The sequence below is a fragment of the Chiloscyllium punctatum genome, chromosome 42 (assembly GCF_047496795.1).
Source record: "Chiloscyllium punctatum isolate Juve2018m chromosome 42, sChiPun1.3, whole genome shotgun sequence".
NCBI classification, from domain to species: Eukaryota; Metazoa; Chordata; class Chondrichthyes; order Orectolobiformes; family Hemiscylliidae; genus Chiloscyllium; species Chiloscyllium punctatum.
The window spans coordinates 27483778-27510476 of record NC_092780.1 but is presented as its reverse complement, the minus strand read 5'-3'; the positions used below and the strand labels follow the sequence as shown (position 1 = coordinate 27510476).

General features: G+C 39.9%; 1 protein-coding gene across 5 annotated transcripts in view; it reads left to right on the top strand.

Moving 5' to 3' along the window:
• The window catches only part of LOC140465848 (acid-sensing ion channel 2-like), a 1252445-nt gene that overhangs the window by 1055815 nt on the left and 169931 nt on the right, over positions 1-26699 (top strand). For all 5 annotated transcript variants that reach the window (XR_011955168.1, XR_011955167.1, XM_072561692.1 and 2 more), the window contains exon 2: positions 23804-23954. Coding sequence is in view for 3 of the 5 variants with exons in the window: in XM_072561692.1 (XP_072417793.1) it covers positions 23804-23954 (151 nt within the window). In the remaining 2 variants the exon portion in view is untranslated. The remainder of the gene's footprint in view (positions 1-23803; positions 23955-26699) is intronic.

Sequence of the window (26699 nt, the reverse complement as noted above, 5' to 3'; positions counted from 1 at the left end):
AAAACCACAGGACAGAATTTTCCCATTTTTAGTTAGTGTTTCATTGAGTAAGATTCATGACAACTGGTTCACCATGGCTTGAAGTGATTTCTCTCGTACACCCTTCCACAGTTTACCTTTTTACTTATGCAACTGGGTCCTTGGGTGCCTTTTTAAGAGAATTGAGTGACGGGAGAGATGAAAATACTTGCCACTGTGGTGTCTTTCCAGCTTTCAATGTTGTCATTGAAAACGTGATTTGCAGGGATGGAATGTTCCGCCCTACTTCACAGGCAAGGACCTGGTGGTGTTGGTGGATGGGGTGCTAGAGAGTCCTTTTTCCAACTGACCACCACCGGAGGCCACACCACCAAACACAGCCAGCCTGCACACACAATTTGCATCCCTCTATCTCAGAGCTGTGTCCCACGATGCTCAGCAGTTTGAAAGTCAATGATCTTTCACACCACAAGAATAAATGCCATTATTTTCACTGGGCTATCTAATACTCTGAGGGCCAACTCTGTCTCAAACTCTGCCATTACCTGCACATCTAAATGAGCATCATAGACAACAACCCTGACTATTACATGCATCATATCCATTCAATAGCACTCACCCACCTCAGATTCCCGAATTCTTCCAGCTGGCTATGCTTCCTGCTCACACACTGGGATTCCTTACCATCTCTCCTGGTCAAGTTTCACCACCTTCTGCTCTTTCATACACTCAATCCTTCTCAACATTCCCTTTCTCATAATAAAGGAAACATTTGTCTGCATCCCTCCACTCCCTCAGGCTGATGTCTGAACAACATTTCATCTACCCTACATTAATGCTAAAACTTGACATACAGATCCAACCATGGCACAAGCTTGGGACTGCAAGGACATTGATCCTGGATTCTGGTAGTTCCGAGTGCCTGGTTGACTATGACTGACTTCCTGTAGTCTAGTGGTATGAGACTGACTGACCCTGACTGACTGTAGTCTCCTTCTATCCTACTGAAGATGCCTCGCTTTTCATTCTACCACATCGCTGTGAGCTGAAAGTACCTGTAGAGTGGCTGCTGGCATATGTTGCTGGTCTGACATTGATGTTGCCTAGTCCTGTGCAGCAATATCTCCAAAACCCAATCCTATTGTTCCCCAGTGTCACAAGCTGCCAGCCTCCCCATCTTCACTTAAAAAAAATTCAATGCAAGCCACAAAGTCTGACATCTTGTAACTACGTACTTGTGCTCAGAAAGCATGTGAGCCAGTCAGAGGCTGGCAGTCTGTAAAAGTTAGCGAGCACTCAGAAAGCAAGGTAGCAGCAGAACAATGCATGAAATTTGTGTGTGTACCAGTGTGCAAAAGTACCTGGCAGAAACATGCAAGTCCCAGATATCCATGAGCTGCAAGGTGAAATAAAGTTAAAAAGCGGTGTTTGAATCAGTCCAAGAACAGGTATGATAATGTGGTCAGACTCGTAGTTTGCTAATACCAACTTGTGTGAATGACAGCTCGAGAAAGCTGACATCCATGAAGGATATATAGGGATGTTGTCATGAAGAAGCATGTAGTTGATCGCAGGACAAGCAATAGGAATGCTGCAGCTTGATATGTTGGGACTCTCCATGTTGTCAGTGAAGGAAAGAATTTGCAGTGTAGTGTATACAGAGAACGTTGATTATCCATAGGACACAGGCGAAGAGTATTTCATTCCATCAATCAAATCCCGGATAATCGAATGTCGAATAACATAGTTTAGCCAAGCATCGGGACCTTGCGATGTTGCTGGATGATCCAATAGTTAGATAATTGACTGCCGAATAGTCGAGGTTGCTCTGTATTAGAGCTGAAAAATGTGTTGCTGGAAAAGCACAGCAGGTCAGGCAGCATCCATGGAGCATGAGAATCGACGTTTCGGACATAAGCCCTTCTTCAGGAAAGGCTGAAGAAGGGCTACTTGAAGAAGGGCTTTTGCCCAAAACGTCGATTCTCCTGCTCCTTGGATGCTGCCTGACCTGCTGCGCTTTTCCAGCAACACATTTTTCAGCTCTGATCTCCAGCATCTGCAGTCCTCACTTTCTCCTAGTTGCTCTGTATTAGGTGAGTTGAGGCTAAAATGAGTTGCACATTTATGTAAATAAGCTAATCACCACTCATTGACGAGATTCTGAATTGCCGTTTGAACCTGAGGGGAAATCTGGAAAGTTTTTCTCAATGCCAAGAATCAGAGGTTTCATTTACACAAATTTTGTTGCTATTATTCTCACTGCAATGTGCAATGATTCACTATTAGCTTCTGTTACTGATGAAAACCAATTCTACTCGATGGTGGATGAGAACTTGCCATTGTGAAAAGCTACACCAATCATTAACACTATTTAAAGCTGAAATGTTGAGAGCAATGGAGGACAAAAGTTATAAGAAGAGAATAGCTTTAGTTTGAATAGCGTGTGAACTTGCTAACAATATGAGTTCAAGAATATTCATCCTGTCTATACTCGACACACATTTGAAATGTTCTCAATTATCATTCAGTGAATGAAAGGTGAAGGGAAAATGACTGAATGTAATGTTGTTGAACCTGAGTGTGGAGGCCTTTACTATAGTGTTGTAATAAATTTTGAACCGTGTAAGTAAGATGAGGAACAAAGTTGACTACAGACCTGCAAAGGTAGTAATTAATCATTTTACACTTAAGAAGGAAAGCTACATAGACATCTCCTTTACTCAGCTCAATGTGAAGTATAAAAGGTGAATCAGCCTTTTAGTTGGTGACCGCATTTATCAACAAAACAGCTTTACTAGAATGGAACTCCAAACACTTAGTCAAAGCTCACACTGCATGTGTGTTGGCATTAAACAAACATGTGAATGAGGTGTCAGAGTGATCAACTGACTTGGCATTAAGCAAAGAGGCAAATGTGGTAATTGACCCAATGATTGCCATGAGGAAGTTAACGATTAAACAAATTGTGGATTAAATTTATCTCTTGAGGATTTGTCCAACAAAAAAAAACACATCATATGCATGCGGAATATTTGCATTTTCAAAGGAACTAATACCTTTTCTACATTTTGGGAAGTCAGCTTTTATAATTTGGGATCTGAAGCATGACATATAGCACAAGTGGACACATCCCAGTTTTTGTCACCCATACCCTTTTTGGATCAGAAAACTGATAGAATATGCAATTTTGCCACAAATAAGTTTGAAATAATGGGAACTTTAAATAATTCTGCATCAGTTTGTTGACTTGTAGCTATTTATGGACACTTAATATTCTGTGATAATAATAAGGTAAAACATCCAGATATTCACTAATAAACATTTGGAGGGTAAGCAAGCCAGAAATGAAATGTATTTTTTCTTATCTACTCCTGTAATGTGAGCATCTCTGGCTGGCCAGCAGTAGTTGCCTGTCCCTACATGTCCTTGAGATGGTGATGGTGAATAGCCTTCTCAAATCACTGTAGTCCACATGCTGTAGGTGGACCCACAATGCCCTGGAGGAGAAAGTTCCAAGATTTCGACACAGCATCGATATAATTTGAAGTCAGGGTGGTGGTGGCTTGGAGGGGAACCTGCAGGTGGTGGTGATCCTACGTATCTGCTGCCCTTGTCCTTCCAGGTGGAAGAGTTTGTGGATCTGGAAGATGCTGTCTAAAGATATTTGGTGAATTTTTGAGTGAATGTTGCAGATTGTATACCCTGCTGCAACTGAGTATCAGTAATGGAGGGAGTGGATGTTTGAAGATGTGGTGCTAATCTACCAAGCTGCTTTGTCCTGGATGGTGTCAAGGTTCTTGAGTGTTGTTGGAGCTTCACCCACCCAGGGAAGTGGGGACTATTATTTTACAGCCGTGACTTATACCTTGTAGCTGGTGGACAGGCTTTGGGTAGTCAGGAGGTAAGTTACTTTCGATAGTATTCCAATCCTCTGACTTTCTCTTGTAGCCACTGTGTTTATGTGGTTTGAACAATTGAGTTTCTGGTCAGTGGTAATCCTAATGATGTTGATAATGGGAGATTCAGTGATGGTAATACCTTTGAAGGTATGGAGGTATGATGAGTAAATTGTCTTTATTGGAGATGGTCATTGCCTGGTGTTTGTGTGGCCACAAATGTTACTTATCTGCTGGACTCTGTTGACGATGGAGGTACTTGTGGAGCTTCCTCCTCCAGTGAATTGTCCAGCACGAATGGATGTGGTACGACTGCAGTGGTTAGATCTGATCCCTTGATCCACGTGGGCCCCATTTCACTGTGTGGCGGTTCAGCAGCACAATTTGGTCAGAAATAATGCTACCAACATCAAAAAGGTCAAGCAAATGGCCCCGAGAGAATCCCTGATCATGACAAAGGCTATAACCAGGTGATCTGGAGTGTTCTCTTGAAGCCTTAAGCCCTTCCAACAATAATACGATAATAAACAATCGAAAAGCAACCACCCATCTTGTTATTTTATGTCAGTGTCAAGAAGTGTGTGTGAGGGGCAGGGTAATTTTAATTTGGCTACTTTAAGTATCTTGGTAATATTTATACCATTGCTCTCTTATTGCACTTTCTCCAACAACCTGAGAAATCCCAATTCTGTTTTGCAGAAATAATTCTGGAACTATTCTGGTAGGTGAGATCTGAGCCAGTCAGGTGATATAAACAGGTAACAAGGTGATCAAAAGGACATGCTTGATCTCACTTGGAACTTCTTGATTGAAACAGAAGTTGAAGTCCATTAAGTAACAAGATTTCAAGTAGTTAATGAAATTAATGTTGTCATTGAAACTATGAAAATTAAATGTTTTTCTTTCTCTCAATACATGCAAAATAACTGTCGGATTTCGCAGCCCAGGAGTTATTCTGCACTGCACAAATTGCAAGGTCAGAACAATTCATTATGCGTGAAATTAAAAAAAGCGAAGTGAGGCTATCGGCATCATTCAAGATTGGAGTCAGATTTATAGTGCATGAGATAAGATGGAGAACTGTCATAAGAGAGAAAATGTGAGGCTCAACATATCTTGTAATTGGTAATCTGGGTGAAGTAATTGCAGTGTAATAGCATTTTGGGCATTCAGTTGTTGGTTGTGCATATGGAGATGTTCTGCTCAAAGGAACAATGAGATTTTAATACCACACTCTCTAATTATTAAAATTACCAGTGGCTAACAACACATCTGCATTGACGTCTGTACTAGAGTACTTGGATCCTTATTCAAAGTCTCAAACAGCTCCGTTCAACAGAATAGGATGACCTTAACAGGTTTAACACTCATTTTAAAAAATAAAATTGATAAATACATACCACTGCAATACAAGTTGATAAATTATGCTGGTAGCGCATAAATGGAAACTTAATTTTATGTCATTATTTTGAGAAAAATCTCAATGTTTACAATAGATTATTCAGTAAAACATATTTGCGGTTTGCAAAAATTAAAACCCCATTAAATTTGTTAATTTTGTTTCACTGCTTTGCTAATCAAATCTTCTTCTAATGCTTTCCCCGTGATACCATATAACAGACTGCACTCTTAAATACAAATTAAGTTTATATTTTGAATAAAATCTTAATAAAATTCTTTACAGTGGAGAGACTCACTCATCCATGTGGTTGACTCACACTTGTCTTGTAAGCAAAAGTTCCACTAAACTCACTGCAGTTGGAGAACTTCCAAATCTCAGATGTGTTTGTCGTATGCCATGTTCTTTCCTTTAATAAAGAGAACAAATGCATAGAAACTGATTAATAAGTCTATCTACACATAGTTAGTAGTGGTGGAAAATTAAATGACATCCCTAACATCAATTATGGCAGAAACCACAAAAGACAAGCATTTGAAAGTACTATGTGTATGATCCACCTAGGTCTTCTTATAAAATCCCCCAAACGGATTAAGGCAGCATTCATTCTGCTGGTACCATATGGACTTGTGGGCAGAATCACTTTGATCTCAAAGAAGAGAGACCTATTGACAGGTCCTTCTAAAACTCTCTGCAACAATACCTATCGTATCAATGAAACCTGTAACGTGCAATAAATTACATCTTGTTAGGTACGAGTGACTTTTCTGGTTGTACCAGGAAGTAGTTTCCCTCTACCATAATCGACTAAGCAGGCCCTGTAATTTCCTACACTTTCAAAGCAGCAACTGATACAATGTAATGAGCTGGCATGCTCCTTCAACACACACCATTAATAATGTCAATATTCAACCATTGACTTCAATCTCTGATTCCAAAAATTGACTGATTGATTGTACTGGACATATCAAAGCCAGTAGGATCTGACAACAGCCTGCTGTGCTGAAAATGTGCTGTAGACTAGCTAATTCTAATAGATCAACAACACAAATATCTATTCGGCAAAGTGGAAATTTACCAGGGGTGTCCTGTCCTTAGACAAAGCCAAATAATTACTGTCTCATCGTCCTGCTCTGATTCATCAACAAAATAATGGAAGGTGTCACTGATGCTGTCAAAGATCAATAAAATGTTCATTGATCCTTAGTTTACATTCTGCCAGGATCATTGTAAGAATAATAGGGTTGTAATTGGAGGGCATTTTAACTTTCCAAACATAGACTGGGACTGCCATAGTGTGAGTAAGGTAAATTTTGATGACACTAGGCAGGAACTTTCAAAAGTTGAATGGGGAAGGCTGTTCACTGGTAAAGGGACGGTTGGAAAGTGGGAGGCCTTCAAATTGAGATAACAGAAGTCCAAAGACACTATCTTCCTGTTAGTGTGAAGGGCATGGCTGGTAACTGTAGGGAACACTAAAAGACTAGAGAAAATGAGGCTCTGGTCAAGAAAATGAAGGAGGCGTATCTGAGACATAGGAAAGTTAAAATGCCCTCCAATTACTTGAAAAGGTTCAGTAAAGATTTACAAGGTCTTTTGCTGGTTTTGGAGTTTTAGAGCTATAGGGATCGAGTGAATCCCTCAAGGAGTGTAATGGTTGTAGGAATATGCTTAACAGGGAAAGCAGGAGGGCAGAAAGAGGACAAGAGATAGCTTTGGCAAATAGGGTAAAGGAGAATCCAAAGAGATTCTACAAATACATTAAGGACAAAAGAGTAACTAGAGCGAGAATAGGGCATCCTTAAAGACCAATGAGACTGTCTATGTGTGGAACCACAGGAGGTGGGTGAGATGCTAGACAAATATTTTTGCATCAGTATTTACAGTGGAGAAGGACATGGAATCTAAGAAACTTGGAGAAATAACCAATGATTTCTTGAAAATTGTCAATATTACATAAGAGGAGGTGCTGAAGATCTTAAAACACAGAAGGCTAGATAAATCGCAGGACCTGATCAAGTGTATCCAAGAGCTTTGAGGGATGAGATCGCTGAGCCCGTTGCTGAGATATTTGTATCATTGATGGCAAACTGGAGGGTGGCTAATGTGGTGTCATTGTTTAAGAAGGTGGTAGCAAAAGCCAGGGAACCATAGACCGGTGAGCCTGATATCAGTGATAGGTAAGTTGTTGAAGGGGATTCTGAGAGACAGGATTTACATGCATTTGGAAAAACAAGATCTGATTAGGGATAGTCAGCATGGCTTTCTGCATAATAAATCATGTTTTACTAACTTGATTGAGATTTTTGAAAAGCTGACAAAAAGTATTGATGAAGACAAAGCAGTAGACATTGTCAATATGAACTTCAGCAAGGCGTTCAGCAAGATTCCACATGGTGGACTGGTTAGTAAGGTTAGTTCACATGGGATCCAGCCAATCACAAAATTGGCTTGAAGGTAGGAGACAGAGGATTATTTTTCAGTCTGGAGGCCTGTGACCAGTCATGTACCGCAAGGATTAGTGCTGGGTCCACTGCTTTTCGTCATTTACATCAGTGATTTGGTTGTGAATATAGTAGGTATGGTTAGTAAGTTTGCAGATGACATCAAAGTTGGCAGTGTAGTGGACAGTGAAGAAGGTTATCTTAGACTAAAATGGGATCTTGATCAAATGGGTCATTGGGTAGAGGAGTGGCAGATGGAGTTTAATTTAGATAACTGTGAGGTGTTGCATTTTGGTAACACAAACCAGGGCAGGGCTTACACAGTTAATGGCTTTGAACAGAGAGGCCTAGGGGTGCAGGTGCAGAGTTCCTTGAAAGTGGAGTGGCAGGTAGACAGGTTGGTGAAGAAGGTGTTTGGCATGCTTGCCTTCATTGGCTATAACATTGAGTGTATGAGTTGGGATGTCATGTCACAGTTGTACGGGACATTGGTGAGACCATTTTTAGAATACTGCATTTAATTCTGGTCTCCCTGCCATAGGAACGATGTTGTTAAACTTGAAAAGGTTCAGTCAAGATTTGCTGTGATTGGAGTTTTAGAGCCATAGGGAGAGGTTGAATAGGCAGGGGCTTTGTTCCAATCGAGCTTTGGATGCTGAGGGGTGACCTTATAGGGGTTTATAAAATCATGAGGGGCGTGGAAAGGGTAAATAGCCAAGGTTTTTTTTCCCAGGGTAGGGGAGCCAAAACTAGTGGGTTTAGGTTTAAGGTGAGAGGAGAAAGATTTAAAAAGGATCTGATGGGCAACTTTTTCATGCAGAGGGTGGTGCAGGTATGGAACAAGCCAACAGATAAAGTGGTGGTGGCAGGTACAATTACAACATTTAAAACTAGATGAGGTTAGGATATTTGGTCGGCATGGTTGAGTTGGACCGAAGGGTCGTCTCTGTGCTGTATAATTCTATGGCTCTGTATGGCTCCAGATCTTAATACAGCCTTGGCCCAACTGTGGACACAAGAGCTGAATTCTAAGGGCGAGGTGAGAGTGACATTTTTTGATTTAGAGGTAGGATTTGACTGAGTGGGGCATCAAGAAGCCCTAATAAGATTGAGGTCACTGAGATTAAAGAGACAAGCTTTCTAGTGGTTGTAGTTGCACCTAATGTCTGAAATATCGATTCTCCTGCTCCTCGGATGCTGCCTGGCCTGCTGTGCTTTTCCAGCACCACACCCTCGACTCTGATCTTCAGCATCTGCAGTCCTCACTTTCTCCTTGTTGCACCTAGCACAAAGGGAAAAATGGTAACAATTGCCTCAGTCCCAAAATATTGCCTTAGGGGTTTCTCAGGATATGTTCTATATTAACCTGTTCAGAGATGTTAACTTGCAACTCTGGAGAAAGTGGGACTTGAAACTGTGCCTCCTGGATCAGAAGGAGAGACATTGCTGCTGCACTGCAAGAATCTCTCATTTCTCTGGATAATGCTGTTGGCCAAACTATCTTCAATTGCTTTATCAGTTACCTTCCTTCCAAGGTAGGATCAGATGTGTGAATACTCATTGATGAGTGAACAGTACATGGTATTTTGTTCCATTTGCAGTTCTTCAGATGGATAGGAATTACATGCCCATTGCAGCATGAACTAACCAGCATTGCCATCGATGAGTCTTTCAACATTAACATCCTGGGAATCACATTGAAAAAAAACTTAACCACAATTAAAAATGGGCAGTCAAAGCTGATCTTGCCAGTAATGCCTACATTCCATGAATTAATTACAAGATACGTATTTGGGCAAACCGTAGAAATTCACGTTACTCTGTTCTGGCTCTTTTCCAGAACAGTGCAAACATAATCCTACTCTCCTCCAGTCCAGTTTTTTTTTCCCTCTCTGTATTGTATAAGACAGAAGACTATATGAAATAGGACCAACAATGGTCTATCATTTAATAAAAGATTGTTGCTGATCAGTAGAGGTTTTAATTCCACTTCCTTGTCTGACTTTTTATATGCTGTTAGATCCAAAATCCATTTAACATTGAATACATTCAATATCCCAGTCTCTGCTGTTCTTTGATGTAGACAGTTCCAAAGACTGACGACATTCTGAGAAAAACAAACTCTTCCTCAACTCCACCTTAAATGGGAGATCCCTTATTTTGAAAATGTGCACCTCATGATTTCATTTTCCACCTATCTTTGTATCAGCAACAAATTCCACTACAGTACAGTCAGTTCCTTTATCTGTATCACTAATATAGTATAAATAGTTGATGCCCCCTAACTGGTACATTGGCACCTCTCAGTTATAGCTTACTAACCTGAAAATAACCCATTTGTCCTGACACTCTGTTTCCTGTCAGTAAATCCTCTAACCATGCTCATATGTTATCCCCAACATCATGAGCTCTTTTCTTGAATCATAAACTTTTATGAGACACCCGATCAAGTGCCTTTTAGAAATTGTCGCTTGAGATTGGGTGCTTCCATTCAACAAACTCGTGGTAGGTCTGTGAAGTCAGGCAGGTCTGTTAACTTTAGATAAATGAGTTAAAAATTAAAGGAAAATTAAAATTCATTAGTATCAAACAAGATGTGCAATTAAAACTAGTGAACGTTAAGGTGAGTGCCTGAAATTTCTTGAAGTGCAAAGGTGTTTTCTCCCACAGGCTACAACACTTTTGGCAATTTATTCCTGTGAAGAGCTGGGTTAAGGTTTAGAGTGGAAGAGTCGGAAAGAAGGATAAGTAAGAAGATAATTGAATGTTGGGTGAATGTAGCAATTCCTGTGGGAGTGTGTGGCAATAAAAGTAAATGATTGAAAATGTTGGCAATTAAGATGGATATTCTCAATGTTGCTTGACTTGCACTTCAGATGAATATTGTGGAAGCTTCACTTGCTAACTGGGCCATTGTTTGGCCTTCTGATTCGGCAGTATGCCTTCCTGCCACAATATTGTCACTGTGTGATTGGCCCAAAGGTCATATGTAGTCTCGACATATGGGCAGTAGACTTGCACCTGTAAAGCTCCTAAAACTAGAGGAAGAAGCAACCTTTGGGAAATAACCTGGCCTATTCCCAAAGACTGGGAGAGAGCCCATTGAAAGATTTGTACTGACTACTCTGGTAAAAGCCTGCAATACTGTGAGATAGTCTGACAGTTCAGAGATAAACTCATGAAACTTTCACAGGACCAGAACAGTAGGGATGGGAAAAGCTTGTGGATCAGAGACAGGTAGTTACTTTGCTCAGTGGTTGCTGCAGGAAATACACCCAGCAGAGTCCTTAGATTGCAGAGTGATTAGAGTTGGCAGACAGGAGTTCATATCATGGGACTTGTAAGGGAAGGGTAGTAATGGGCTTGGCAGCAAAGGTAGGAAGTTGGTACTCAGAGTGCCTTCCTGATGCCAGGCTCTTCGATCTGGCACTGAGTGCTTTTGAATGAGGGGATGTCCAACTGCCACCCCCACCCTTGGGCGACCACAAGAAAACACACAAACTTGCAAATTGTGGAGACATGCCTGCCCCCTGCAGGGCTAATACTAGCATGGCAGGAAGAAATTCTGAGTTGGGCATTAATTAAAGGTTTTAACTGACATTAAAATAGGAAGGATGTCTGGGACCTTGCTGACACAAATTTAATCTGGTTGGGAGTGGTAGAGTCTCCACCGGTTTTTTAAATATTCATGGTATGGTGGCATCACTGGCTGGGCCAACATTTCTTGTCGATCCCTAATTATCCACAGGACAGCTAACAGTTGACCACATTGCTATGGGTCTGAAGTCACATGAAGACCAGACCAAGTAGGGATGGCAGTTTCCTTCCCTAAAGTACATTATTGAACGAGATGGATGTTTCCAAAGATTCACAGTCATCATTCGACTATTAATTCCAGATTTTTATCGAATTCAAGTTTCACCATTTGCCTTGATGGGATTCTAACTTGGGTCCCCAGTACATTAACTGGGTCTCTGCTGGATCAATAGTCCAGCGATAATATCATTAAGTTATCATTTCCCCTTTCCACTCAACTAAATGACTCCCTTCCAAACTCACTATGGGCGAAGACATAAAACAGCAACCATTGTTTTTACAGCAGGGCCACCTGTCCTCTGTGTTGGATTTGAAAGGAGGAAAGTTGAAAGTTTAAAGTTTACAAGTCAAGTTAAAGATAATGAAGTAATATGCTGATATACTTGCTCTCATAACATATATACTGAATAGAATAGGCACTAAAATCAGAAAATTGCTTTGATCAAGTCATTTATTTGAAGCATTTGTTATATCCAACTGGTTTCATTCAACAATTCCCTTGATCACCCTTGATCACAATTATTTTAACGGACAAATTTAATATAATTATAAAACAGAAGTACCTAAATTTATACAAAATTATGACTTAGCAATCTTATTTGATAAAAGATATTTATTTTCATAACTAATTTACTTTCATTTGCTTTACTTGGTTTCACTCTCATTTAACTAGATTTTCAATTATTACTGCAATGTCAAATAATTATTCTCTACATCCTTTCCAAACTCGTCAATATTAAAGTCTATGACTACATCAACCTCCTCAATGTTTGTTAATACTTTGAATATCTCATAATCAGTGTCAAAGGCAACATCTGTAGTATTGCTCTCTACATTTATAATGTTGCTGATGTTGAAATGTTAAATATTTCATGATAGACCTCTTCAGAAGTTCCTCTTTCTCATGCCAGAATAAAATAATTTCTTAGTAATCCTACTCAATTTAGTTTTTCAAGAAATGTTTTGATTTTGGTGGCTCTCTTATGAGGGGCAATTGTGTTTTACCACACTCTGAACACATCAAAGGTGGCTCATTTCTCCAGTTTGTTATGCCACAATATTCAGATACCTCTGATCTTTTGGTAATATCATATTATAGATCTTAATCTAAGGGTTGGATATACTATGTTGCTTGAGGCACTGTCCATCCATTCCCTATTCCATCCTGAACAAAATTATCAGTCAGAAGTCTACCCGTAAAAAAAGGCGGCTTCCTTGCAGCTATTTTCTGCTCAGCAGAATGTTAGTGGGTGTTTACTGCCCCCACCACTGCACCACCCCTCCCACCAGCACCTGTGGAGGAATTCCCACCTGGAGCTCTGTATTTCCAAAAGTACCAGGTTGGAGTGGTGGTCACTCCAAAGATTACAGCCAGCCTGGAAGAAGAAGAGGTTCTACAGAAGAGAAGTCTTGGGTGTTGGTGGATCTGATTGGAAATCCTCAACAAGATGGGTGAGGGGCATGGGACAGAAAGGCTCAAAATACTGGGATGGTGGTGAGGGACAATGTCTTGGGGCAGTGGTGGGTCTGCTTTTGCGAGGAGGATTCTTTCAATGAGTGCAGGGGACTGTTGCCTCACAACGTCAGGGACCCGGGTTCCTTTCCCTCCTCGGGCGACTGTGTGGCATTTTCACACTCTCCCTATGTCTGCGTGGGTTTCCTCCAGATACTCCAGTTTCTTCCCACAGTACAAAAAGATGTGCAGGTTAGTTAGATTGGCTATGCTAAATTACCTATAGTGTCCAGGGATGTGCAGGTTAGGTGGATTAGCCATGGGAAATGCAGGGTTACAGGGATAGGGTAGGGGCTTGGATCCGGGTGGAATGCATTTCGGAGGTTCTGTGTGAACATAATGAGACAAATGGCCTGTTGCCACACTGTAGGGAATTCTATGATTCTAGGACATCAGAAGAAAACTCCTCAATCCTTGCCCCATACCAGCCCACCCATTAGAAGCTGTTGGACTACCTATTTAGTGGACATAAGTTAATAGTGTGGGCAGGTTGGAGTCCCCCATAGTTTAGGAGACAGGTCAGGAGTATGGTACATTGGTCGCAGAGAGGCTACATGCTGTATTTTATGACTCCCCTCTCACCAAATTTAAACACTGGAGGGGCAGACAAAATCAATCCCATAATTATGATGAAAATCATAGATGAAAGCTTCCTTAAAGGGTCTTGATCTCTTGCAGCATTGTTTTCTCATGCATTTGGAAGCTCTGTCAAAATCCCTGCCTTTTCATTTTCCCAGGGTGATGTCTGCATCTTTACCAATTAATTATTATCTATAATATTGATACAAGTCTTTAAGATAATGAACGCAGATGGGAATTGTTTCCACCTGTGAAGAAGACCCCAAAATTACAAGCCACAAATATAAAATTGTCACAAATAAATGCAATGGTCAATTCAGGAGACATTTAACAAAATAGTGGCAAAAATGTAGAATATGTCCCAAAGAGATTATTGAGGCAAATATAATGGGTGCATTTAAAGCCATGCTCGAAGCTCACAAAATGCAGTTTGAGCTTAGTATTAAGGTCTTGGGTTTAGTGATCAAATTGCATTCTGCCCTCACTCATTTGTATGCATCTTGGGCAATGTGAAGTTAGTTTTGTTTACATTACAGCTGTGCGTTTTGAGAAATACTTCCTGATGTTGCTCAAATGACCTTCAATGATCTGGGTTGCTGATAAAGTAAGTGATTACTAATTAAAAGAAGTGCTATCTAGAAACTGAAGGCTGCAGCAGCAATAGCTTTACAATAGTTCTCCTGTATAATGGTGGAGATGGAAGAAATTCTGGCATTTGGATGATATTGAAAACAACACGTCTTGAACTCTTTAAATGTAGCATCCAAACCCTGAATAAATAGCTGCCTTGGAATCACTCCAGAGTATCTGCTATTTTCATAATGTTTGATCTCTGAGTAATAGTTTCTTTGGATACTTTTGGTTACAGTCTTCCATTGACAGCCAAGGTTAATGTCAATGATGATTGCAGGCATATTCTCTGCCATTAATGCAAGTTTCACACAGCAAGAATTCAACTAATGTGGTACCAGCAGTACAAGTCTATCAAGAAATAATTTGCAATGACTTTTATGGTCTGTGTATTATAATGACATAACTCATGCAGTGAAAAGATTGTGTAATGAAATGATCCAAAAATGTATCCACACTTATGACTGAATTTAAATTTTAAAAAATGTAGTGTTTGGGTTTCTGCCTGTGAGTTATGGAGAAATGAGAAAAAACACAGTTGAATTCAAGGCCACCTACATAAGAATGGGAGTAGTCCATTTAGCTTCTGGTTACCGTTCCATCATTCAGTGAGATTAGGCCGATCTGTGACATAACTCCATATAGTTATCTTTGTCCCTTATCCCTTAATACATTTGCTTGATTCCTATCTGTCACTCAGATTTAAAATTACTGATTCATTGAGCATCAGTTGCTAGTTTCAGAAGAGAACTCTGAACTTCTACCACCCTTTGTGTTAAAAGCATCTCCTCGATTATTCCTGTCTGGCTAGGCCTGAATCCTAGACCTCCACTCCTAAATAGTTTCTGATTATCTATCCTATTTGTTCCCCTTAATTTGCTGAAAATTGGATCAACTCGTGCTTTAACTTGCTGAACTCCAGAGAATACAATCCTGGTTTAGTATAACCTCTGCTGAGCATTCAGCCCTTGGCAATTCCGTTAAATCTATACCATTCTTCCTTCAAGACCCAAGTGTCCCATGTTCCCCAGAACCGCTCCCAAGTATGGGGAAACCAGGGCTTTGTATAACTGAAGGATGTCTTCTACTCCCCTTTTATTCCAGTCCTTGAGAGACATGGGCCATCACAGTATTTCAATGGTATAACTCTGTACAATGGTATAACTGAAGTTTGTATAGAGTTTAAGGCTCCTGAATTTGTGTAATTATACAATTAGGAGGAATACACATAAATCTGAAAATACCAATTTGTGAATGTTACATTCACAGCTCCAGTAAAGTGTTACAAATGAGCTGAATATTGTGGTCTACAGCTATGATTATCGAATCAGTAAGACAGGAAACCAACCGTAATTAGGTAACCACAAAGGCAGAAGAATCCAATGAATAGCTTAGGACCAATTTTGTGAAGATAATTTAAACACAAACACATTTGTGGGAATGTTAATGTACAAGTTCTGACAAGAAGATTTATTCAGTAGTCACGAGAAACTAGAACTCCAATACAGAAATACTAAAGATGAAGAGTTAGCCGTGGTTTAATTAGTAGCACTTTTAACTGAGTCAAAAGGTTGTGGGTTCAAGTGCCATTCCAGATTGTGAGTGCCACAGTTGGAGATGACACTCCAACACAGTAGTGCAAGTGTGTTTTGTCCTTGGAGGTATAGTCATTTATACAAAACGTTAAACGACATTCCTGTCTTTTCGCTCTGGTGGGTGTAGAAGCTATCATCTCCATGAATGCTGCTCGACCTGCTAAGTAATTGCAGCATTTACTGTTTCCAGTTCTGAATTCCATCATCTGCACCATTTTGTTGTCATATGTTTGCTTGTTATAGAATGTGCACATTATAGAAACTGCTCAGGATAGAAAAATTTGCTCATGAATACACCTGGACACTAAAGAACCAGTTCATGATAGGACCAGTAAATTTTCTTTCCATTCATTTCAGAGGAATGCAAATTACAAGGGTTTAGTAATGGGCAAGCAGTCCCATAATTGGGATTTCCCATGTCTAGCAGGCAAAACAAATCCTGAATGATCATGTTTTATTACAGTCAAGTGACAGCAAATGGGGCTTCTGCATTGAGGACGTGAGATCCTGTTGCACTATGATAGAACTTTATCTTAATTATTAATTTGTGATATAATAACATATTCTAGTAGTTTAGATGAATAACACACATTAAATAAAGAATATTCAGACTTTTCATTTGATTGAATTGTATTTTCAAATAATATAGAACTGAGTTAAAATTATTTATACTTCTTTAAATTATAGCATGCAATTCTGGTCTCCTTCCTTTCGGAAGGATGTTGTGGAACTTGAAAGGGTTCAGAAAAGATTTGCAAGGATGTTGCCAGGGTTGGAGGATTTGAGCTATTGGGAGAGGCTGAATAGGCTGGGGCTGTTTTCCATGGAGTGTCAGAGGCTGAGGGATGATCTTAAAGAGGTTTATAAAATCATGAGGAGCATGGATAGGGTAGATACACAAGGTTTTTTTTCCTGGGCTGGGGTAATCCAGAACTAGAGGATATAGGTTTAGGGTGAGAAGGGAAAGATATAAAAAAGACCTAAGGGGCAACCTTTTCAAGCAGAAGGTGGTGCATGTGTGGAATGGACTGCCAGAGGAAGTGGTGGAGGCTGGTACAATTGCAACAGTTAGGAGACATCGGAATGGGTATATGAATAGGAAGGGTTTGGAGGGATATGGGCCAGATGCTGGCAGGTGGGACTAGATTGGGTTCGGATATTTGGTCGGCGTGGATGAGTTGGACCAAAGAGTCTGTTTCCGTGCTGTACATCTCTATGACTCTACGACTCTATGTAATACTTGATTTCTCCATTTGTTAAACTTTCAGGGCTATCCCAACCTGAAGAAAATATGAATAATATTGGAATTATGTTCTAATGTAAAACTTATTATAAAAATAAATCCATCTTATGAGCTTGAATTATCTGGAAATGTTATTTTTAATAAAAAAATGTGGTTCCTTTTTTTTCCCCTTTATTCTTTCCTGAGATGAGAGCATTGCTGACAAATTACTGTTGAATTGAGTGGCTGGTTGGGTCATTTCAGAGTGAAGTTAAGAATGACTCACAGCCTACAACCATACTAGTCTGAAAACACCTGATTTCATCTGATCTTCAATGTTAAGCAGATTTAGGCCTGGTTAATACTTGGATGGGGAAATACCAGATGCAGTAGAAGGGCAGAGGTAGTGGCCCTAATCCTGGATTAGGAGGTCCAGGTTCAAGTCCCACCTATTCCAGAGGTGTGTAATGACATTGCTGAACAAGTTGATTTGTAAAATTTATTTTTTTTAAATGCATCACAGTTTTGCAGATCTTGGGTAACCGATAGACTGGAGCAGGTAAACATTGCAGATTACCCTTCCTAAAATAAATTAGTGAACTAGGCAGGCTTTTACAACAATCCACAAAGGTTTTGTGGTCAGAGTTACTGAGGCTATTTATTGATTTATTAATTGAATGGAATTTAAAATTCTACCAACTGCTGTAGTGGGATCTGAACCTGCATTCTCACAGGATTAGCCTGGGACTCTGAATTACTAATAAAGAAACATTAAAGCTGCACCCTTTCAAATATTATTCTATGTGTATTCCCTTTGTCATCAGTAACTCCAGCCACTGTTCTGCTTTATTTTCCTGTGATGATATTCCTACCTGGTACCTGCTTTTCCTTGTTTTAGAAATATGTCTCGATCACCTTTTCATGTTGTCTTATCATTTTCTTTCCAACAATATCCATTGCAAAAGGAAGACAGTTTATTTTAACAACCTTAACAAATACATTCACAGCCCCTATTAAATTCCCGAAGAAAATCCTCTCTTGATTTGGTTAGCTGTAGAAAGACTTTTCAATATTGTTCGAGGGACACACACTTGCTTGTGGGATGCTGCTCATTATGCAAAGCACTTTTTCAGCCCGAGACAGCATTGTTATTTGTTTCCTTTAATAGTGTGGAAATCAGAAACCAATGATAAATTGTTTAATTTCTTTCTGTGTAGCCCTTAGAATCTGATGAGATGAGATGATCAGCGAAAGAGTCAAAATTAATTGCCTCTGCTCTATTCAATTTTACACGACTTCTGTGATGCTCTTTCAAATGTACTTTATCTGTCCAGCCCAATCAGGCCAAGTATGACCAGCAGTAATATAGTCACCCTGAGCAGCTGAGAGAAATTATATGATTTACTTATTAAAGCTACAACAAGGTAATTACTCAGTTAATTTTTAGTCTTTTGCTAATAATCGATAACCAACTTTTCACTCAAAACATTAGTACTTTGTATCGATATTATTACTTTTATTGAACTTGTTTTCTAATGTTTTGAAGAACATTGGCCTTAATCACGAGTTAATAAATAATCCTTTGGAGATTGATTCAGACCAAATATTTTGGATGAGGCACATTATCTTGTGCAAAGAGAATTGAAGAGATTATTATTATTTGCTCGTCTATGTTATACAAAGTGAAGGATTGAATTTTTCAGGGATTTTTCCCAACACTCATTTGACCGTTGATAAAAAAATCCGTGAAAACTCTGAAGAAATATTCTAAGCAGAAACACCATCATTTCCTGGGTTTCTACGAATCAGCTGCTGAAATTGGGTTGAAAAACCACAAGAACTAATGTCAAGAAATTTAGAATCACCAGCTCTGTGCCCTCTAGAAAACAAAGACTGAAAGGTGACTTGGTCGAGGTCTTAAACATAATGAAAGGGTTTGATAAGTTAAACATGTCAGAGGTAACACTTGTAAGTAAGAACCAAATTAGGGAGGCATAAATATAAGCTAGCCACTGATAAATCAGGGAATTCGGGAGAAATATCTTTATAAAGCAAGTAATTGGAATGTAGAACTTGCTGCTCCAGGCCATGAGCTATTCACTTTGTGGTTGTCATAAAACTGAGTATCTTGGTAGGCCGCTTAAAATTCAATCATGTTGATGTGCTTCTGAAATTATATATAGCCAGACTAGAAGATGGTAGATGTCCTTCTGTCAAGGACATCAATGAAAAACATATAATTGTTTAAAATCCCAATTATTAAATCCTCAGGCAGCTGAGAAAATTTGGCATGACGGCGAATACCCTTGCCAACTTTTATAGGTGCGCCATCAAGAGTATTCTGTCTAGATGTATCACTACCTGGTATGGCAACTCTACCATTCAAGATTAGAGACGGTTACAGAGAGTGGTGAACTTGGCCCAGAAAATCACAAAGGCCAACCTCCCATCTACAAAATCCAGCTATCAGGCCCGCTCTCAAGGAAAGGCCGCCAGCATTCTCAAAGATCCATCCCACCCTGGCAATGTTTTTCCACAATCTCTACCATTGGGGAGAAGATACAGAAACCTGATCAGCTGCACCAGCCGGTTTGAAAACAGTTTTACCCTACTGTTGTTAGAATACTGAATGGACTCCCAAACTCTTAACATTCGCCTGTACCTGTGTTTTTGTTTTTGCTGCCATTTACCTGTTATTTACTCTCTATGCTACTTAACTCTGTGATCTGCCTGTATTGCTCACAAGGCAAAGCTTTTTACTGTGCCTCAGTACACGTGACAATAAATTCAATTCAATTTCACAATCATTATAATTGATATGAATTGTTTAGTTCCAGACTTACTGAAGTAACTGAATTTAAACTCTCCAATTGTTCTGGGGTTTGAGCTCACATCATGTAAATATTAATCCCAGTCTCACTGGTCCAGTAGCATAACCACTGCTTTACCACAAAACACAAATGAACACTGAAAGCACAAAACCAAAGAACAATGTTGGACTTCAGAGATAAAAACTAGAAATGGATCAAAGAGTAGTATGGCTGCACTTATGGCTGATGATTGTTCACTGTAACTAGATTAGATTCCCTACAATATAAAAACAGGCCCTTCGGCTCAACAAGTCCACACTGACCCTCCGAAGAGTAACCCATCCAGAACCATTCCCCATGTTTATCCCGACAAATGTACCTAATGCTATCGGAAATTTTGCATGGCCAATTCACCTGACCTGCACATTTTTGGATTGTGGGAGGAGACCAAATATTCAATGTATTTGGACCCTCTCACACTGCGCAAGAGATTCTCTCAGTTTCAATGACGTCACTCTGGAGGAATAGTCTCCTCAAACTCTCCTCATAAAATAGTCCAACCACCCCAGATTTCATTCTGGTGAATGTCATTGCACTCTCTCCACAGAAAATACCTTATTACTTTGATAGGGACTAAAACCAAAACAGTTCCCCAACAGAGCACCTGGACGAAACCCATGCAGATATGGGGAGAATGTGCAAACTCCACACAGACAGCCGCCCAAGGCTGGAATCGAACCCGGGTCCCTGGTGCTGTGAGGCAGCAGTGCTAACCAGTGAGCCACCATGTTGGATTGGCGGAGGCAGAGGGAGGTGGTGGTGGTGTGGGGCATTTTTCAAGTGCCATTAAACGTTTGTATGCAAGAGGCTTGAGTAATTCAAAAAGCAAATGGTATGTTGGTCTTTTCCACAAGAATACATGACTATGGAAGTAAAGATGCCTTGCTGTAATTATATAGAGCACTGGTGAGACTACTGTTGGGGAATTGTTTTGGTTTTAGTCCCTATCAAAGTAATAAGGTATTTTCTGTGGTGAGAGTGCAATGACATTCACCAGAATGAAATCTGGGGTGGTTGGACTATTTTATGAGGAGAGTTTGAGGAGACTATTCCTCCAGAGTGACGTCATTGAAACTGAGAGAATCTCTTGCGCAGTGTGAGAGGGTCCAAATACATTGAATATTTGTCCTGGCTAGTGACTCTAGAATCAAAGAACATAGTCTCAGAATAACATGTCAGTCATTCAGGACTGAGATGAGAAGGAATTCCTTCACTGATAATCTTTGGAATTCTCTACACCAGAGAGCTGTGGAAGTTCAATCATTGAACATGTTCAAGACAAATTGATAGGTTGCTGAATATTACTGACATTAAGAAATTTGGGGATGATGCAGGAAAGTAACAAAGAGGTATGTGATCAGTGGTGGCCCAATTCAAAGATAGAACAGTCTCACTGGGCAGAATGGCCAACTTGTGCTCCCATGTTTCTATGATGGGGTTAACTGAAAAAAGGGGGGGGGGGAGTGTGCTCATGTTTCACAATGGTTGTGTCCCTATCTTTGAGCCAGGAGACCTGGTTTCAAGTCCTACCTGCTCCACAAGTATGTAAGAACGTCTTGGAGCAGGTTAATTAGAAAATATCTTAAATAAAATGAGAAGACACATGGAGAGCATAAACCTCAACATGGACCCATTGGGCTGAATGGTCCATTTCTGAGCTGACAATAATTTGAGGAGATTTGCTGATTTACAATGAACAAGATGATAGACATTGTTAGTATAGCATTTACTTTGCAGTAATTATTTTCATTCTACAAATTGGTGTGAAATTAATACACTCTTGAATGTTAAGGCTTTTGACTTCTTTTGTTCTGTCACACTAATGACTGTGCTTCTACTGCTTTCAGGAGAAGGGAATTCTGTACTAATGACTCTTAACCCTATGAGAGAAAAATCTTCTCATTTGCAATTCAAAACTGTGACTTCTTATTCATAAACTACATGTGTCCTTGTTCCAATCTCCCACACAAGAGGAAACATCCTCTCAGCATCCACCCCATTGCATGAGAAAGGATTGGAAATCAATGTAGTGGAGGGACGATGTAGTCAATCTGACAGTGCGTACATGAAGAGAGTTAGCTTTGAAACAAACTTACCTCTAATGCATTCAGAGCAACCTATTTAAGCCAATCCTGCTTCCAGCAGGAACTTTACCCACCAATTTTCCAGCTTTAATTAAAAATAGCAGCAAGCTGGTTATGGGTAGCATGTATTTTTTGACTTTGTTATCCCAATCCTACCAAATCCAGACTAGTGAACATTTCCAAATCAGCCCCTTAGTACATGTATGGCTTTAAAAATAACTATACAATTATATAAGTTCAACAGTGAGAGAAATGTTAATTCTTATTCAAATGTTTGAAATTAGCTCAAATATTAAAGGTTTTTCTTCCTCGCAATCTGCACTGCTCCCAGTTTTGCATCTGGAAATGAGTGAGTTAAATGTGTAGCAACATTGATTTGAGAAATCTGGTGAATATTAATGAGCTTTTCGAGAATCATGTGGCAGTTGTTGAGGGAGGGAAGATTAAGCAGTTCACATAACAGGGTGTTGGACTTAATTCAGAGTCGATGAAATATGAAGCTGGATAAAGCGCAGCAGGTCAAGCAGCATCAGAACAGCAAGGGAGGTGATGTTTCATGTAGGATCCTTCTGTCAACTCTCCAGCTTCTGTGATCCTGCTTGACCTGCTGTGTTTTTTCCAGCTCCACATTTTACTGACTCTAACTTAGCAGCATCTCCAGTCCTTATTATCTCCAAGTCAGACTTAATTCAGCAATGTAACAGGTAGACAGTTTAGCACAGTCTCCATTTATTGAGGCTTTGTTGTCATGTTTAAATTAATTGGCATCATCTTTGTTGTTGGTGAAAGCCAAGTACTAAAACCAGAGGCTGTACTAAAGTTTAAGCACCCGGCATATGGGTACCGATCTATACTTTCAAATAGTTCATTGCACCTTGTGTACCGACGCTCTTAAAAAGCTGAATAGCACTTTACCCAAAGGCATTGTAAATAGATGAGTCATAAACAGCTTAAAAGCCTGAGCATAGTGCTCCACAGTTTGTTTTATTTTCCTTTCTGGGAATAAAAAAACAACAGTCTCAACATTTGGTTATTTCAATGCAGACCTCAAATTATCAAGAAATCTGAGGTAATGGCATGATGGTGATGACCTGTAATTGGTGAACTCAGTGTGGAAAACGTAATCCATATTGAGACATTGTTCCACATGCTTATGTTGTGCAAGGCTGGAAGCCAGTGTCAATTTATGTAAAATGTGAAATACAGTACATTAACCATCTTGTAGATTTGGATCTTTGAAGTGAACAGCACTAATGAGTCAAATACCTTCGTATTTATTAAGTGCAGGTAACCAGCAGAAATGGGCTTTGTCTGGTGTGTCTGGCAATATTTACAAATTTAACAGATAATTATACAAGTATACAAAGATTCAGCAGACAGAATTTTGAGGAAGATACAAATTATCACATTCATCTTTCTCTAACCTCCTTCAGCCTGACAACCCTCTGATAAACTCTAACATTCCAGTATCGGACTCTGCAATGCTGACCTAAGTCAGCTAGATATTAACTGTTTCTGATCCCGGATCCTAAGCTTTGGAAATCCCTTCCTAAAATTTTTTTAAAGAGGGTGTGATGGGCTGAACAAGCCTTTTTCTGCACCATAACAATTCTGGAATGCTATAAAAAAAATATTCATTCAGTTCCAAAGAAGTTGATGATGTATTCTGCATGGGAACAAAATGATAAAAGAGGTCAATACAACTGTCAAGTAGTGAAGAATTAACTGCACTCACTGGTCTGAATTGCTCATTTTTATTATTTATTTTTCCCTCAGGTTTTTACCAGATATGGGAAGTGCTACATGTTTAACTCAGGAAGTGATGACAAGCCTCTACTGACCACTGTGCAGGGGGGCACTGGCAATGGCCTTGAGATCATGTTGGACATTCAGCAGGATGACTATTTGCCAGTCTGGGGTGAAGCTGGTAAGAACTCTTTCCTCCTATTCTAGCAGAATTGTAGGATTGGGAGGAAAGTTACAGCCAGAAATTATGTAAAATGAGAATTTTATATTCACAGAAGTGTTGAGCATGTTCGTTTATTATTTTTGTGACTTCAATAGTTTCATTTCTCAATCTGTATGAATTCTCAAAACCTGAGTTCATTTATAAATGAACCCAAACTTTCTTTAACATGAAGTAGCGAGTGATACAGCCAAAAAAAAATTAAATTACAAAACACCTCCTCCCACTGTTGTAATCTGTGATATCAATAGGTTTGTTGCTATTGGTTATTGGCATCCAAGAAAAAAAAGCTAAGTATTTTCTCATTTGATTATTGTTGCACTGAACATGTAACATAAAAACATGAATTTAGCAGACAGAAATTTATCTACACTGTTCTTCCGTGACTAGTTTCCTAGATATGACATTTTAAATCTCAACAATTCAAAAACATTATGTTGCGTATCATATTCAATGATCTTTTTTTTACACATGATATAAGTGCTGATTTTTTTTAACATTGTGTTAATTTACATTGTGCATTGCTAGAATCAGCAAGTGGCGTTAAAGCAGAAACTCACAACAATGAGACAAAACATCTGTTCTGTTCCAGATGAGTTGCCTGTTAAGTTCTTCGTGACTGCAGGTTGATAAGTCTGAGACTAATATAAATTGCAGGTGACAATGCAATTGGCTGGGGTTTTTGTATTTAATGACATGCATCCTTGCCACTGCCAAGGGTTGCTTTTCTTCAGTGCTGATAAATTATCCTTGTTCTAATGTAGGATGGGAAATAGAGTTGTTGGTTGTTTTATTCCACACTCAGAGAGCATGTTGACAAGCAACCTGATCTTGGGTCAAATACTCGGGCACCTCGGGCACCAGGTTTGATTGCTTGCTGTTTTGTAGACCTTTTAAAACAGAGAAAGGGCACAGAGATTGGTCAGAGCTGTCTGTGATGGACAGCTGGAGGTCAGCATTCTCTTCTTATAGATTTATATTAGCCACAGTCAATCTTCAGTGAGCCATCATTCTGTGGATCTCTTCAAGCAACAGCCGGAGTATTTGCTCCTGTTTTAAAGATCAGTTTCAACTTAGCCAGGGAATTTTTGCATGAGTGGCAAGAAATCTAATTTTTAAGGTCCATGCTTATCAATAAAAATGTGTTGAGTTTTTGTTATTTTTTTCGAGTCAAGATGTATTAAAGAAAATTAACAATGTATTTTATATGGGTTCAATAGAATCCTTTTAGTGTGAAAGCAGGCCATTCAGCCCATTGAGTCCCAACTCCAAAGAGCATTCCACCCAGACCTATCCCTATCCTTGTATTTCCCATTAGCTAATTCACCTAGCCTTCACCCTGGACACTACGGGCCAAATTAGCATGGATGATCCATCTTTGGACAGTGGGAGAAAACCAGAGCAACCCAGAGGAAACCCACACAGACATGGGCGAATATGAAACTCTACACAGGCAGTTGCCCAAGGGTGGAATCAAACTAGAGTCCCTGTCGCTGTGAGCCATGCACATTTGTTGATCCACTTATGTGTACAAAGCCTGCATTTCAATTTGGCAAGAGCATAATAATTTGTGGGCGGCACGGTGGCACAGTGGTTAGCACTGCTGCCTCACAGCGCCAGAGACCCGGGTTCATTTCCCGCCTCAGGCGACTCTCTGTGTGGAGTTTGCACGTTCTCCCCGTGTCTGTGTGGGTTTCCTCCGGGTGCTCCAGTTTCCTCCCACAGTCGAAAGATGTGCAGGTCAGGTGAATTGGCCATGCTAAATTGCCCGTAGTGTTAGGTAAGGGGTAGATGTAGGGGTATGGGTGGGTTGCGCTTCGGCGGGGCGGTGTGGACTTGTTGGGCCGAAGGGCCTGTTTCCACACTGTAAGTAATCTAATCTAATCTAATAATGTACTCAAGTAACAGTCAATCTCATGTGTAAATTGACTCCAACATTATATATGTACTAGCTTCAGGAGAGAAGTTTATGGAAATAGTCCAGTGAGTCTTGTGGTGATGATTTATAATATATTATTTAACAACTTGAATCCTATCGTGGAAGTAAATAAGTTTTTGATTTTCAGTTCTGTGAAAGTGACTTTTTTGAAAAGGGTCAGAAACTTTTTTTAACAGTGTCTCTAAACAGCGCTTCCCGAAAATCATGTAACTGAAGCTAAATGGCTGGAAAGTGTACGTGATGTGATGATTGTCAGGATTAAAGTGGTGCTGGAAATGCACAGCAGGTCAGTCGGCATCTGAGGAGCAGGAAAATCAACGTTTCAGGCAAGAGCCCTTCCTGATGAAATGGAATCCCAGGTAGACAGTCAGCTGGAATTGCAACATACTTTTTCACAATTCCTCTTTAATCACAGGTGAGAAATCCAAGGAGGTAGCCTGGCTCAGCCTGTCACTGCTGAATTCAGAACCATGGCCAGCAACCAGTGTCAATGTCATTAGCAGAACCTCCAATGCTGAAAATGTGTTGCTGGAAAAGCACAGCAAGTCAGGCAGCATCCAAGGTGCAGAAGAATCGACATTTCGGGCATGAGCCTTTCTTCATGCCTGAAACGTCAATTCTCCTGCACCTTGGATGCTGCCTGACCTGCTGCTCTTTTCCAGCAACACATTTTCAGCTCTGATCTCCAGCATCTGCAATCCTCACTTTCTCCCAGAACCTCCAGTGACCTGGCGTGGATTTCAATCCATGGAAAGTATTACTTGTGT